This window comes from Salmo salar, chromosome ssa17 (assembly GCF_905237065.1).
Source record: "Salmo salar chromosome ssa17, Ssal_v3.1, whole genome shotgun sequence".
Taxonomy (NCBI): Eukaryota; Metazoa; Chordata; class Actinopteri; order Salmoniformes; family Salmonidae; genus Salmo; species Salmo salar.
Window position 1 is genome coordinate 56,642,495 of NC_059458.1, and position 17,327 is coordinate 56,659,821.

The 17,327-nt window shown below is 45.1% G+C and overlaps 1 protein-coding gene across 14 annotated transcripts in view; it reads left to right on the forward strand.

Moving 5' to 3' along the window:
* The window catches only part of LOC106576150 (transcription factor SOX-5), a 383,455-nt gene that overhangs the window by 276,390 nt on the left and 89,738 nt on the right, over positions 1–17,327 (forward strand). For all 14 annotated transcript variants that reach the window (XM_045699762.1, XM_045699759.1, XM_045699761.1 and 11 more), the window contains 2 exons: positions 4,644–4,845; positions 16,844–17,051. In XM_045699762.1, the coding sequence (XP_045555718.1) occupies positions 4,645–4,845; positions 16,844–17,051 (409 nt within the window). In that variant the 5' untranslated portion in view covers position 4,644. The remainder of the gene's footprint in view (positions 1–4,643; positions 4,846–16,843; positions 17,052–17,327) is intronic.

Below are 17,327 nucleotides of genomic sequence, written 5' to 3' on the forward strand. Positions count from 1 at the left end.
TGTTAAGTGAGTTAACCACCGGTCAGTCAGTCTGTGATGGAGATTAACAGTCAATCAGTCTATTTGGTTAGTTAATGGACAGTGTACTTGGCCGATTAGTGACTTAACAGTACATGTACATGTGTGATATGAGAGAGACTTAACACAGTAGCACTCAGTCATCATCAAAGAGATGAAATCGTCCAGGGGAAGTGGTTCTTTAATCTAAGCTTAGTAGCTAACACTAACGCTCAGCCAGGGTGTGTGTGTTTGTGCGCGTGTGTGCGTGCGTGCGTGTGTGCACAGTTGAGAGAGGAAGGTAGAGAGCTGGACACCTGAGTCGTGAGCTCTGAACACATCAGATGTCCAATTCTCTTCCCAGTGTTTCCCGTGCTGTTGATTAAAAGGATTGTCTTTACATCATGTATTGGTTGGATGGTTGGCGCGCCGAGCATCTGTGTGTGTGTGTGTGTGTGTGTGTAACGGCCCAGTGTGTCTGTATGTGCCTGGTTTTATTTTCCCGGCTGCCGTGGAGAGAGGGAGGTGTGTTTGGCATGTCTGTCTGTGTTCGCGCCACAGAAGGAAGGAGCGAAATTATGCTAATGGTCGCTAATTATGACCTTGGAGACTGGCTTAGCTGCCAATTTATTGACTTAATAAAGCCCTTCTTTTTAATCCCAACAACACTACTGTACATGCGTTCAATGTTTCATGGAGCAGCCTCTTGTGCAGGACAGGTCTGCCAACTTGAAGTGAATTTGCTGCTATAACCTGCTCACCCACTGTGCTGAGTTCTATAGTAAATAGACATCAAAGACTTAGAGGAAAATATACATTTTATTGCTCAAGAGGAGAGCTGTGAAAGGAGGAAGGATGGAGGGGTGAGAGGGAGAAGGAGGGATGAGAAGAGGGCACAGCAGAGGGGAGGAAAGAGGGGGGATGGAGGGGTGAGAGGAGGAGAGAGAGGGTGTTGTGTCTAACCTCAGGAATATTCCAGAGTCACAGCATCCAACAGACTGGGTTCTTGTTCTCCTGAGAGGTGTGTGACCTGCCCAAAAGTTGCTCTTAGGTACACAGATCTAGGATCAGCTTGCCCTCCCTGCTGCTAACCTTAACTATTAGGCGGTAAAACCCCAAACTGACCTTAGATCAGTGTCCAGGGATACTACTCCAGTCCTGTGTGGTGTCTAGAGGACGTGGGAGGAGTGCAGCTGGGAAGAGAGGTGTGGACAGGACATGGGTGGAGGGGCGGTGGACTGGCTGAGGTGAGGTAGACTGAGGGCGGTTGTGTGTGTGTGAGGAGAGGCTGTGTTTATCGGAGTGGTGTGTGTGTGTGTGTGTGTGTGTGTGTGTGTGTGTGTGTGTGTGTGTGTGTGTGTGTGTGTGTGTGTGTGTGTGTGTGTGTGTGTGTGTGTGTGTGTGTGTGTGTGTGTGTGTGTGTGTGTGTGTGTGTGTGTGTGTGTGTGTGTGTGTAGCAGAAACAAAAGGCTCCAGTGTATGAGAGTGAAAGGAGGTAAAGTAAACACCCTGTGATGAGGACAGACCTGCTGTGTGTGTGTGTGTGTGTGTGTGTGTGTGTGTGCGTGCGTATGTGCGTCGCGTGGCCTGTAGTTGATACAGCTGTGCCTTCTTCTCTCTCTGCCCAGAGTGTGAAACACTGGGGTAACTCAACGCACACTTTCACAGATGATAAAGATATATATTTAGAAATATCACAATTGTTTTCATTTCTACACTTTCTTGTGGTTTTGGAAAAACTAGTCTTACAATTTCCTTTCATTTTATCATTTAAAATCATGTGTGAACATCACTACTGCTGCTGTGTTTAAAGCATGTGTAGATAGATAAGGGAATTCTGGAATAGGCATGTGCACATAGTAGAATATACAAGTTAGAATACAGGCATATTGATATACAGTGAGGGGAAAAAAGTATTTGATCCCATGCTGATTTTGTACGTTTGCTCACTGACAAAGAAATGATCAGTGTATAATTGTAATGGTAGGTTTATTTGAACAGTGAAAGACAGAATAACAACAACAAAAATCCAGAAAAACGCATGTCAAAAATGTTATAAATTGATTTGCATTTTAATGAGGGAAATAAGTATTTGACCCCCTCTGCAAAACATGACTTAGTACTTGGTGGCAAAACCCTTGTTGGCAATCACAGAGGTCAGACGTTTCTTGTAGTTGGCCACCAGGTTTGCACACATCTCAGGAGGGATTTTGTCCCACTCCTCTTTGCAGATCTTCTCCAAGTCATTAAGGTTTCGAGGCTGACGTTTGGCAACTCGAAACTTCAGCTCCCTCCACAGATTTTCTATGGGATTAAGGTCTGGAGACTGGCTAGGCCACTCCAGGACCTTAATGTGCTTCTTCTTGAGCCACTCCTTTGTTGCCTTGGCCGTGTGTTTTGGGTCATTGTCATGCTGGAATACCCATCAACGACCCATTTTCAATGCCCTGGCTGAGGGAAGGAGGTTCTCACCCAAGATTTGACGGTACATGGCCCCGTCCATCGTTCCTTTGATGCGGTGAAGTTGTCCTGTTCCCTTAGCAGAAGAACACCCCCAAAGCATAATGTTTCCACCTCCATGTTTGACGGTGGGGATGGTGTTCTTGGGGTCATAGGCAGCATTCCTCCTCCTCCAAACACGGCGAGTTGAGTTGATGCCAAAGAACTCCATTTTGGTCTCATCTGACCACAACACTTTCACCCAGTTGTCCTCTGAATCATTCAGATGTTCATTGGCAAACTTCAGACGGGCATGTATATGTGCTTTCTTGAGCAGGGGGACCTTGCGGGCGCTGCAGGATTTCAGTCCTTCACGGCGTAATGTGTTACCAATTGTTTTCTTGGTGACTATGGTCCCAGCTGCCTTGAGATCATTGACAAGATCCTCCCATGTAGTTCTGGGCTGATTCCTCACCGTTCTCATGATCATTGCAACTCCACGAGGTGAGATATTGCATGGAGCCCCAGGCCGAGGGAGATTGACAGTTCTTTTGTGTTTCTTCCATTTGCGAATAATCGCACCAACTGTTGTCACCTTCTCACCAAGCTGCTTGGTGATGGTCTTGTAGCCCATTCCAGCCTTGTGTAGGTCTACAATCTTGTCCCTGACATCCTTGGAGAGCACTTTGGTCTTGGCCATGGTGGAGAGTTTGGAATCTGATTGATTGATTGCTTCTGTGGACAGGTGTCTTTTATACAGGTAACAAACTGAGATTAGGAGCACTCCCTTTAAGAGTGTGCTCCTAATCTCAGCTCGTTACCTGTATAAAAGACACCTGGGAGCCAGAAATGTTTCTGATTGAGAGGGGGTCAAATACTTATTTCCCTCATTAAAATGCAAATCAATTTATAACATTTTCGACATACGTTTTTCTGGATTTTTGTTGTTGTTATTCTGTCTCTCACTGTTCAAATAAACCTACCATTAAAATTATAGACTGATCATTTCTTTGTCAGTGGGCAAATGTACAAAATCAGCAGGGGATCAAATACTTTTTTCCCCCACTGTAGATGGAGACTATGTGTGATGTAGCAATGTACGACTGTACAGAACCATACATTTGGCATCTGTTTGAACCTCTAGGGACAGCAGTCCTGCTCAGAAGGTTTACGTATTCTCCTGTTTGTATCCTCCTCTTTTCTCAAACAGAATGGTTGTTGATGGCGGTGCAAGAAATACAGTTGTGCTCCTAGCCTGTTGCTCCTTGCATGTCTGACTTTCTGCGTATACATTAGTGTTTGCGTATTCTCCTCCCTCCCTCTCTTTCCTTCTCTCTCTCCTTCTCCCTCCCTCCCTCCCTCCCTCCCTCCCTCCCTCCCTTCCTCTCACCCTGGGTCATTGTAGCAGTAACTTCAAGGCTGAACGAGAGCCTTTGAAAGCGCTTAGGGAGACGCTGCCAGCCGCATTAAACTCTATTATTGGAACGTATTCATTTTGTCCCTATTCACCCGGGGGGCACATTTATGTTGGGGAGAGTTCATCTAATAGATGCCACTGTTCTTCCCCTCCCTCTGCTTTCAGTGGGAAACAAAGGCAAAGTAACAAATGCACAGCCTCTATGTTTGTTATTTTCACTGGTATTGTCAGGGCCGAGGTTTTCATACACATCACTGTCAGCTTGCTGCTGGAGTGAAAGGGCCTGTGTCAGGCCTCGGCCATTTGTCATAAAATGTCAGCCCAACCTGGCTCTATTTTCAGTAATGGGTTATTGTGTGTGTGTGTGTGTGTGTGTGTGTGTGTGTGTGTGTGTGTGTGTGTGTGTGTGTGTGTGTGTGTGTGTGTGTGTGTGTGTGTGTGTGTGTGTGTGTGTGTGTGTGTGTGTGTGTGTGTGTGTGTACGTTGGAAGGACCTGATGGTAAACATGGATGTGATTGTGTGTGAAGGTCTAAAGAGCTTTTCCTCTGACTAGCGGATGTAGATGATTTACTGTATATTATTATAGTGTGTATTGTCTGCTGAGAGAGAGGAGAGAGAGGGATTCAGAGACACAGAGAGAGGGCCATTGCGGACCAATGAATAATAGGAAATTAATAATGATGAACTATTTCTATAAATATAACTATTGCAATGGATGAAAGACTAGTGTTTCTCCCACTGTCACCCACAGCTCACTCTCCCTCTCTCTCTCTCTCTCTGTTTTTTCCAGGATGTCTTCCAAGCGACCAATCTCTCCATATGGGGGGACAGATGGAGAGGTAGCCATGGCAACCAGCAGACAGAGACTGGAAGAGGAAGAGAGAGATGACGGACAGGCTGTCATGCACCTCCCCCTGACTCCCTACTGCAGCAAGGTGTCCCCCCTCTCGCCCCGCCCCCTGGACAGCCCCCCCACACTGCACAGTGCCATGGTAAAACAGCCCCTCGTTGTCTTCATATCATTTAACTGCTCTTATTGGCTACTTGGCTTTGTTTCGACTCTTCTTATTGGTTGTCTGGAGTTTAAATCCTGCCACACTGTTGAGGTGGAAGTTGGCACTTAAGGACAGATCTTAGGATCAGTTTGTCCTCCCCAATCCCTGATCTCAACCATAAGGGGGCTAAACGGAACATAGCCGTTGACAGGAAGTGACAGTAGTCCCCAGCTATCATAGACTGAGACAGGGCCATTTAGCATTGTGTATGATTGTTTATTAGACTGTAATTACAGAGAGTTGTAGTTATGGCGTCCGGTTTTGAAGTAACACATACTTCCAACAGAGGAAATAATAATGGGGGAAAACTGGACACAAAAGATGCTCGAGAGTGCTCTTATGATGTGAATCACGTTTCCCTTTTGTTTTAGTGTGAAGGCCCGTGTCTGTGCTGTAACCGTTTGACGGTGAGGCATGGAGACGTGGTACATGTGTGACTGTCAATGTGAGCCATGTCAGTGAGTCATGTTCTGCTGTGAAAAGGGTGACTGTGTGTGCTAACAGTAAATGCATATCATCATTTCGATGTATAGTTTGGTGTGTGTGATGTGTGTTTTATGTAGTGTGTGTGTGTGTGTGTGTGTGTGTGTGTGTGTGTGTGTGTGTGTGTGTGTGTGTGTGTGTGTGTGTGTGTGTGTGTGTGTGTGTGTGTGTGTGTGTGTGTGGCCTCAGTAACCCTCATAGTTTTCCTCAAGTTAGCCTACAGACTTTTCCCCTGTACTGCTGATAAACCACCACACAGTAAATGTTGTGAGATCACTCTGGCTGTAAAACAATGAAAGGGTGCTTAAGGACCATAATGGTAAGCTAATTCTGTAATTAACCTGCTGATTGCACATCAGACTGGACTCTGCTGCCTGTCAGACAACAGTCACTGACTGTAAACCAAAGTCCTCTCTTTTTCTTTCTCTCTCACCAGGAAGATATACTTTATCATGGCATGCTGTTGACAGTAGGTATTGGACCTGATGTTTGGGAGACTTTATCACGGCATGCTGTTGACAGTAGGTAGTGGACCTGATGTTTGGGAGACTTTATCACGGCATGCTGTTGACAGTAGGTACTGGACCTGATGTTTGGGAGACTTTATCACGGCATGCTGTTGACAGTAGGTATTGGACCTGATGTTTGGGAGACTTTATCACGGCATGCTGTTGACAGTAGGTATTGGACCTGATGTTTGGGAGACTTTATCACGGCATGCTGTTGACAGTAGGTATTGGACCTGATGTTTGGGAGACTTTATCACGGCATGCTGTTGACAGTAGGTAGTGGACCTGATGTTTGGGAGACTTTATCACGGCATGCTGTTGACAGTAGGTATTGGACCTGATGTTTGGGAGACTTTATCACGGCATGCTGTTGACAGTAGGTAGTGGACCTGATGTTTGGGAGACTTTATCACGGCATGCTGTTGACAGTAGGTATTGGACCTGATGTTTGGGAGACTTTATCACGGCATGCTGTTGACAGTAGGTATTGGACCTGATGTTTGGGAGACTTTATCATGGCATGCTGTTGACAGTAGGTATTGGACCTGATGTTTGGGAGACTTTATCACGGCATGCTGTTGACAGTAGGTATTGGACCTGATGTTTGGGAGACTTTATCATGGCATGCTGTTGACAGTAGGTAGTGGACCTGATGTTTGGGAGACTTTATCACGGCATGCTGTTGACAGTAGGTATTGGACCTGATGTTTGGGAGACTTTATCACGGCATGCTGTTGACAGTAGGTATTGGACCTGATGTTTGGGAGACTTTATCACGGCATGCTGTTGACAGTAGGTATTGGACTTGATGTTTGGGAGACTTTAGCTCAGTTGTAGCTCAGTTGGTAGAGCATGGTGTTTGCAATGCCAGGGTTGTGGGTTCGATTCCCACGGGGGGCCAGCAAAAAAAATGAAATTGTATGAAAAGTATGCTTACTGTAAGTCGCTCTGGATGAGAGCGTCTGCTAAATGACTAAAATGTAATGTAAATGTAAATGTTTGGGAGACTTTATCACGGCATGCTGTTGACAGTAGGTATTGGACCTGATGTTTGGGAGACTTTATCACGGCATGCTGTTGACAGTAGGTATTGGACCTGATGTTTGGGAGACTTTATCACGGCATGCTGTTGACAGTAGGTATTGGACATGATGTTTGGGAGACTTTATGTTATAGCCTTGGTAATGTTAAGATAATAGTGGGAGGTATTTTTTAACTGAGTTGTTGGAACAGGTATTGGTGTCACGGCCTGACCATAGAGAGCCCTTGTTTCTCTATGGTGTTGTAATGATTTTGTTTAGAGAAGTATGGGAGTCAGGCGCAGGACACAGGGATGAGTGCAAACAAAACGTGTTTACTCAAAACAATAATAAAACTTCTCCCACAGCAATAAAACATGGCTGGGAGAAACACCTCCAACAACCACAAAACAGGAAACAATCACGGACAAGACAAACAGGGAAGCCAGAGGGTTAAGTAATGAACATAATCAGGGAATCATAAACAGGTGTGAACAATTAAGACAAAACCAAACGAACAGGGAAACATAGATCGGTGGTGATTAGTAAGCCGGTGACGTCGACCGCCGAACGCCGCCCGAACAAGGAGAGGGGCCGACTTCGGCGGAAGTCATGACAGGTGTAGTAGGTTAGGGCGTGTCGAGGGGGTGTTCTAGTTTAAAATATCTATGTTGGTGTTTTGGTTTGGTTCCCAATTAGAGGCAGCTGGTAATCGTTGCCTCTAATTGGGGATCATATTTAAGTAGCTATTTTTCCCACCTGTGTTTGTGGGATATTGTTTTGCGTTTGTGCACCACATAGTCACCTTTCGTTATTCGTTTATTGTTTTTGCTTAAAGTTTCACTTTGTAATAAATATGTGGAACTCAACATCCGCTGCGCCTTTGTCCCGTTCTTACGACAACCGTGACAATAATCATTACGTTTAGTAATGATTATTGTTTTAAGTGTGATGAATCACGTATTAATTAATAATTCAAGTATTATTAAGTTTCCTTTTATCATTATTATTATTACTTAGGCCTATGCTACAAATATAATAATCAACACTATAAATTCCCCTATACATGAGATGCGACTTGAGCCAGTTGGTTGACTGACACGAGAAATGGAATAGTAAAAAGGACACTGAGGAGGGGTGCGCCCGCATAATATTTGATGTGGATTATTAAAGCGCGACCGAGCCGTCTCCTGGACAGGGTGGATTTAGCGCGAGCGGCAAGGCTTGGCATGTGTAAGATGTACAATTTTGCTACGGCTTTACCCTCTCAATCCGCTCTGCGCTGACTGGCAGAAGAGTTGAGTGAGAGAGAGCTTTAGACGGCGCGCCTCGAAGGGGCTTTGTCACGGCAATTGTATAAAGTGATATGGGAGAGGAAATGGACTGCGCTCGTATCCGGGTAGTGGCGTCCCCGGGTAGAGGCAGCATCCACGAGGAGATTACCACGCTTTATTTTGTCATGGTAAATTAACACAGCAGCGAGGCGCGCTCCCCAACAAACTGACCTCTTCATCTCTCCAAACTGCCACTCCGAGTTGAGAGGAGGTGCAGTTAAAAAAAAACATTTTTTTTCCTCATGTGTGTTTGTAGCAGTAAATGAAGGGCTTTTTTTTCTTTCTTTCTCCACTTCTTCCCCTGAATTTTATGGTTAGTAGCCTAATCAAACAGCTGAATTTTGTTAGTGTGGGAAGGGTTTCACAGACAGGTGGTAATGGATAGGTGTTTATTACTGCACCTTTTGTCCGTTTAATGAGGTCCTGCCGCGCACTCATGAAAGACAAAAACAGTAACAACAATATTCCTCTGCTTAATTCAGGTCCAAATTCTCCAGGCGCCGCCTGCCTTCGATGATATTTTTTTCATATGGATTTTGACAGATTTGAAGCAGCACACCAAGCAGGCTTAAACCAAACGCAGTGGTCACACTTAGTTTCTCCTGCCAGTGCTGTCATAATGAATTAACACATGCTTGCTTGTAGACAATTAAGGGCCTCTTACAAATATTGGCATGCATTGATTTAATAAACTGTTATTTAAAATATACAAAATAAAGCTGCACATTTCTGTTTAGGTAAATTTAACTGGAATATCTCTACCATTTTGTGCAATGATTTAAAAACAAAATAGATCATAGAAGTATTATTATTATTGCATTTTAATATAATGCATTTTTTTAAAGTTATGATTATTATTGTGAAATTGTAACATATGCAATATTAGATGAAATAAGAACAATTTTGTAACTGCTGTGTGTGGATGGGATGGGGGATGGAGAAGTATTTTTAGGTTATGTGAGTATTTGTCCTCCAAGCTGAGATAAGATGGGAGGTGGGGTAAGGAGTGGGTGGTAGGGTTAGGCTGTGAGTAGGCCAACCGGTGTGTGTGGATGCCACAGCAGGCTCAGAGTCAGAGAGCAGACGAGGTGTGTGTTTAGCCCCGCGCTAAAGGGATTGGGATCGTATGTGTGTGTGTGTGTGTGTGTGTGTGTGTGTGTGTGTGTGTGTGTGTGTGTGTGTGTGTGTGTGTGTGTGTGTGTGTGTGTGTGTGTGTGTCAGCGCTGGCTTAAGACCAGCGAGTAGGTGTCAGTGTCACCTCCAGGAGCGAGCACTTACATCCCTGTAGCCTGTGTATGTGTGTGAGTGTGTGCTTCAGGTGCCTCCTGTGACTCCCATTGCCAGATTGGCCATGGCTTAATTGTCGACACCACGGCACCACACATTAAACACATACACCTTCCCAACTTGGAGACATGGCAGGGAATTGCACCCCCTCAATTGCTACTGTTAGTGTTGCTCTGCTCTGCTTCAAACCCACACAGGGTGGAGGGGTGTGTGTGCGCTCTGATGTACCCAGAGAGAGAAAGATAGAGGGACAGAGAGAGAGAGAGAGAGACAGAGAGAGAGAGAGAGAGAGGGAGGGGGGGACGGAAACGGAGAGAGAAAAAGAAAGAAACAGAGACCCTCTAAGGTAAATGGGTAGATTTCTCCTGGAGGGCAACGGAGAGAATAAAGGAGGGAAGAGGAAGACGGAGGAATAAAAAGAGAGAGGGAACATGAGCAGCTGTGCTGGCGGAAGGAAAAAATAGCATTTTGCATTTTTTTGGCAAGAGTTAAGTGTGTTTAAATCTGCCTCTCCTCACAGATGAGCTTAAGAACACAACAGTTGTTTAATTCTGTTTCCATGCAGAGGCACTAAAGGGATAAAGAACGGAGAGAGAGAAGGAGAGAGAGAAGGAGAGCGAGAGAAGGAGAGAGGCGCAGTTTCACTTTGTTACAGCCGTTCGGAAGAGAATTGACATCTGCAAATAAAGGCAGCAGAACCACCCACACTGTCAGCCTACCACATCAAATACATAGACTCACACTCACTGTCAGCCTACCACATCAAATACATAGACTCACACTCACTGTCAGCCTACCACATCAAATACATAGACTCACACTCACTGTCAGCGTGCCACATCAAATACATAGACTCACACTCACTGTCAGCCTGCCACATCAAATACATAGACTCACACTCACTGTCAGCCTACCACATCAAATACATAGACTCACACTCACTGTCAGCCTGCCACATCAAATACATAGACTCACACTCACTGTCAGCCTACCACATCAAATACATAGACTCACACACACTGTCAGCCTGCCACATCAAATACATAGACTCACACTCACTGTCAGCCTACCACATCAAATACATAGACTCACACTCACTGTCAGCCTACCACATCAAATACATAGACTCACACTCACTGTCAGCCTACCACATCAAATACATAGACTCACACACACTGTCAGCCTGCCACATCAAATACATAGACTCACACTCACTGTCAGCCTACCACATCAAATACATAGACTCACACTCACTGTCAGCCTGCCACATCAAATACATAGACTCACACTCACTGTCAGCCTACCACATCAAATACATAGACTCACACTCACTGTCAGCCTACCACATCAAATACATAGACTCACACTCACTGTCAGCCTACCACATCAAATACATAGACTCACACTCACTGTCAGCCTACCACATCAAATACATAGACTCACACTCACTGTCAGCCTGCCACATCAAATACATAGACTCACACTCACTGTCAGCCTGCCACATCAAATACATAGACTCACACTCACTGTCAGCCTACCACATCAAATACATAGACTCACACTCACTGTCAGCCTACCACATCAAATACATAGACTCACACTCACTGTCAGCCTACCACATCAAATACATAGACTCACACTCACTGTCAGCCTGCCACATCAAATACATAGACTCACACTCACTGTCAGCCTGCCACATCAAATACATAGACTCACACTCACTGTCAGCCTACCACATCAAATACATAGACTCACACTCACTGTCAGCCTACCACATCAAATACATAGACTCACACTCACTGTCAGCCTACCACATCAAATACATAGACTCACACTCACTGTCAGCCTACCACATCAAATACATAGACTCACACTCACTGTCAGCCTGCCACATCAAATACATAGACTCACACTCACTGTCAGCCTACCACATCAAATACATAGACTCACACTCACTGTCAGCCTACCACATCAAATACATAGACTCACACTCACTGTCAGCCTGCCACATCAAATACATAGACTCACCCACACTGTCAGCCTGCCACATCAAATACATAGACTCACACTCACTGTCAGCCTACCACATCAAATACATAGACTCACACACACTGTCAGCCTGCCACATCAAATACATAGACTCACCCACACTGTCAGCCTGCCACATCAAATACATAGACTCACACTCACTGTCAGCCTACCACATCAAATACATAGACTCACACTCACTGTCAGCCTGCCACATCAAATACATAGACTCACACTCACTGTCAGCCTACCACATCAAATACATAGACTCACACTCACTGTCAGCCTACCACATCAAATACATAGACTCACACTCACTGGCACTCACTGTCAGCCTGCCACATCAAATACATAGACTCACCCACACTGTCAGCCTACCACATCAAATACATAGACTCACCCACACTGTCAGCCTACCACATCAAATACATAGACTCACACTCACTGTCAGCCTACCACATCAAATACATAGACTCACACTCACTGTCAGCCTACCACATCAAATACATAGACTCACACTCACTGGCACTCACTGTCAGCCTGCCACATCAAATACATAGACTCACACTCACTGGCACTCACTGTCAGCCTGCCACATCAAATACATAGACTCACACTCACTGGCACTCACTGTCAGCCTGCCACATCAAATACATAAACTCACACTCACTGGCACTCACTGTCAGCCTGCCACATCAAATACATAGACTCACACTCACTGGCACTCACTGTCAGCCTGCCACATCAAATACATAGACTCACACTCACTGGCACTCACTGTCAGCCTGCCACATCAAATACATAGACTCACACTCACTGGCACTCACTGTCAGCCTGCCACATCAAATACATAGACTCACACTCACTGTCAGCCTGCCACATCAAATACATAGACTCACACTCACTGTCAGCCTACCACATCAAATACATAGACTCACACTCACTGGCACTCACTGTCAGCCTACCACATCAAATACATAGACTCACACTCACTGGCACTCACTGTCAGCCTGCCTCATCAAATACATAGACTCACACTCACTGTCAGCCTGCCACATCAAATACATAGACTCACACTCACTGTCAGCCTACCACATCAAATACATAGACTCACACTCACTGTCAGCCTGCCTCATCAAATACATAGACTCACACTCACTGGTGCTCACTGTCAGCCTGCCACATCAAATACATAGACTCACACTCACTGTCAGCCTACCACATCAAATACATAGACTCACACTCACTGTCAGCCTACCACATCAAATACATAGACTCACACTCACTGGCACTCACTGTCAGCCTGCCACATCAAATACATAGACTCACCCACACTGTCAGCCTACCACATCAAATACATAGACTCACCCACACTGTCAGCCTACCACATCAAATACATAGACTCACACTCACTGTCAGCCTACCACATCAAATACATAGACTCACACTCACTGTCAGCCTACCACATCAAATACATAGACTCACACTCACTGGCACTCACTGTCAGCCTGCCACATCAAATACATAGACTCACACTCACTGGCACTCACTGTCAGCCTGCCACATCAAATACATAGACTCACACTCACTGTCAGCCTGCCACATCAAATACATAGACTCACACTCACTGTCAGCCTACCACATCAAATACATAGACTCACACTCACTGGCACTCACTGTCAGCCTACCACATCAAATACATAGACTCACACTCACTGGTACTCACTGTCAGCCTGCCACATCAAATACATAGACTCACACTCACTGTCAGCCTGCCACATCAAATACATAGACTCACACTCACTGTCAGCCTGCCACATCAAATGCATAGACTCACACTCACTGTCAGCCTGCCACATCAAATGCATAGACTCACACTCACTGGCGCTCACATAAACATACTGGCACTCACACAAACATACTTAAACACCACAAAAGCATACACAGACATGCATACACACATAGACACACACAGACACGGACAAATATGCATACACACACTATTCTTTAAAGACAGAGACTAACATTTACAGTATTCATAAATACATTTATATTATTAAAACATGATCAATCTAGCGCGCACACACACACACACACACACACACACACACACACACACACACACACACACACACACACACACACACACACACACACACACACACACACACACACACACACACACACACACACACACACACACACAAATACAATCAGGTCTCTGTAAGATATGTTGTCAGGCTGATTCCTGAGTTGGACTTGCTGTTTGTTGTAATCTTCTGCAGGCTACTTGAATAGCATGAGTAAATATGTTGTCTGTGTATGGCGGGTGGATTATAATATGGAGGGAGAATATAAGCCATTTAAGTTGCTGATATGTGGATGACAGTATCTGCTCTCTGCTTCGCACAGAAATAATGTCAAAATGTAGCCGACTTTGAAGATGAATCGCGTGTTAATTCTCTTTGATTAAGAATCGACCCTCATTGTGGCCGTCTCAACACGACATCTGTGCAGAAGGGAGGAAAAGAGACCCGAGCAATCTCCTCCCCTCCATCTCGCTCTCTTTTCTGTTTGTTTTGTTTTCAAGACATATTTTCGAGACATGTAGAGTGCTGCTTTGCTAAGTGTGCAGTGGATTAAATGAATGGGATGGGACAGGTGGACGTGGCTGGTGGAGATGCCATGCTTCGCTAATGTGTGCAGATCCAGTTACAACCCGATGGAAAGCCACTGCCATTCTCCTCTCTCTCATGTGACTTCCCTTATCCCGGGAGAGAAGGATGGAGAGAGAGTGTTATCACATCGTTGTACAACAGTACAAAAAAAGTTCAAACCAAGGCCCCCCTCGTCCCCTGCGCACAGAACTCCTCAGACGGTTTACCAGCACACAGTAAGCATCCTCCAGTGTCAGCCGAGAGAGAGAGAGAGAGAGAAAATAAGCACCATTGTAAATGCAACCCATATTTATGTTTATTTATTTTCCTTTTTGTACTTTAACTATTTACACATCGTTACAACACTATATATACTGTAGCCATAATATGACATTTGAAATATCTCTAGTCCTTTACAGTTCATTTTTTTATGATTATTTCACTTTTGTTTTACCTATTTCACTTGCTTTGGCAATGTAAACATATGTTTCCCATGCCAATAAAGCCCTTTGAATTGAGAGAGCGGGAGAGGTGGGTGTTGGGGGGGGGACAGAGGAATATGAAGGGGAGAGTTAACAGTTCTGTAGCCTTCAGTGATCAGCAGACTAGATGGTCACCTCATTAGAAACGTGGAGATCATGAGAGAAAAACACAGAACCGCCACTATTATACTTCACCGTGACCAAGGAACCTGGTGACATGTCTCACCAATTCAATTTCACTTATTGCTTCGGCTATCCACTGGCGTTCATTCACGTCCCTAAAACCCATTTGGGAGTGAATTATTGAACGTGTTGACTTCCTCTCTGGGAGTGGTGTGAGTGAGTGTACATGTATACCGTCTCTAGGAGGAGTCGGGGAAAGAGCACTTTCCCAGGTGAGAATCTGTTCCCTTCTGGACTTTGCTCGTCTCTCTGCTGCAACGTGCCGGTTCGTTGACAGTGAAAGCCGTATTAATATTACAAGGTGAAACCAACTGACTTCAGACTGCTGAATGATCTGTTGTGGATGGTACAGTTCATAGTAGACAGTTACACTACTGTACCTCCACCAGGAAACAAGTTCAATACTAGTACCTCATCTGCTCACCGCATCATCAACAGGCATGAAGAGATATCATTTACAAAGTGATATCGATAGCAGGGTGTGTGTGTGTGTGTGTGTGTGTGTGTGTGTGTGTGTGTGTGTAAAACACTGGCGTACCTCCTGAAGGTGTGAGTTAGGCAGAGCGCTCCCAGTCCTCCGCCTTCTCCTTGGGATAAACTCACACACACACACACACACACACACACACACACACACACACACACACACACACACACACACACACACACACACACACACACACACACACACACACACACACACACACACACACACACACACACAACCCTAAACTCTTCTCTCTGGAGAAAACCGGAGCAGGGAGATCTTTGGTAAAGTTTCATTACAAAACAAGTCAGGTGTTTTCAGGTCAATAGTCCAACTGTAAATCAGGGTTCAGCATTGACTAATCTGTTCCTATTATCTCATACCACCTGTTTTACTGTGTTGTGTGTGTGTGTGTCCGTGCGTGCGTGCAGTGTGATGTAGTGTAAGTGTGTGTATGCTTGTTAAAGTTGGCAGCTGAAGTGTGTGCAGACACAAAGCTGACCATGACAAGGTCGTCACCACAGTTCATTTAGCTGAGACCCCGCAAAATCTCTTGACAGGACAGTGGAGTTGGTAATATCAAAGTTTATGATTCCAGAATGTTCTTTGACGTAAAACTTGCTGTAAGTTTCTGGTTGTTGTGTGTAAGTTTGCTGTACATTTTTGTGATGGCGATGCAACTTAAGTTTACTGTCACAAATAAGCTCTTTTGCAAAGAAAACTTGCAAGTGAGACATTTGGACTAGTGGGAATGCTTATTGGATCTCTTTCAAAGTGAAACGGTTTAGGCTTTGAAAGACATTACAGTAGCTCTCTCCCAACAGCCTGAGTGAAATCATTTCTGTTTTATGTCTTTTTCCTCTGTTAACCACCTCCAAGTCAGTGGCATGCAGATTCCTTAGGATCCAACAGAGAGTGAGTGCCCTAACTTAAGATGGCTGGCCACCGATGAAAGTGTAGCACAGCCAGCTAAAAGAAGGAGAGAACGAGGGATAATGAGAGGGAGGATGCCAGTTACTGTAGTCTTCCTCTCCTCCATACGGATCTCTGAGTTTACACTTCTATCTTGTCTTCCCTTCTTTCTCCTTTCCTCGTCCCCCTATACTTCTCTACTTTTGCCACAAACATCAGCAATAAGCTGAATTCAAGCCATCAAGAATTTTGCGAGGACTTTCTGGGTGTGAGGCCTGAGTGGGGAGGGGAAAACGGAAAACTAGCTGTTTTTGGCAGAGAGGTTTGGGACTCTATTTCTTATTGGTCTGTTAACTGGTGACATCACTAGGCAGGCCAAAACTCCATCCCACCAAAAAAAAGCTCTTACACTGAAAGGGTATTATCATAATTTTCACAATTTCACAGTATTATTCCAACCTGTGTATAAAAATCATGTTTTTGACTGCACTGGGCCTTTAATACTTTAATACAAGTACTCGTACTTCCTCTCCCCTACCTCTCTCTTTCTGCAGGACCAGGATGGCAGTAAGCATTGGTCTCTGAGCCCCTACCCCCAGCACAACTCCTCTACCTCTCCAGGCAGTAAGCAGCAGGTGGAGGAGGGGGGTTCAGGGGCCGCAGCGCTGGGGACCCCAGAGAGACGTAAGGGCAGCCTGGCTGACGTGGTGGACACACTGAAACAGAGGAAGATGGAGGAGCTCATCAAAAACGAACCAGAAGGTCAGTCACCATGAACAAATATGTACTGTTCTGTATCGCTTTTCTCCCTATCACTCTCTATCGCTATCTCTCTCACTCTATCACTGTCTCTCTCTATCACTATCTCTCTCTCGCGCTATCACTCTCTCTCTCTATCACTCTCTCTCTCTCTCTCTCTCTCTCTCTCTCTCTCTCTCTATCACTATCTCTCTCTATCACTCTCTCTCTCTCTCTCTCTCTCTCTCTCTCTCTCTCTATCACTCTCTCTCTCTCTCTCTCTCTATCACTATCTCTCTC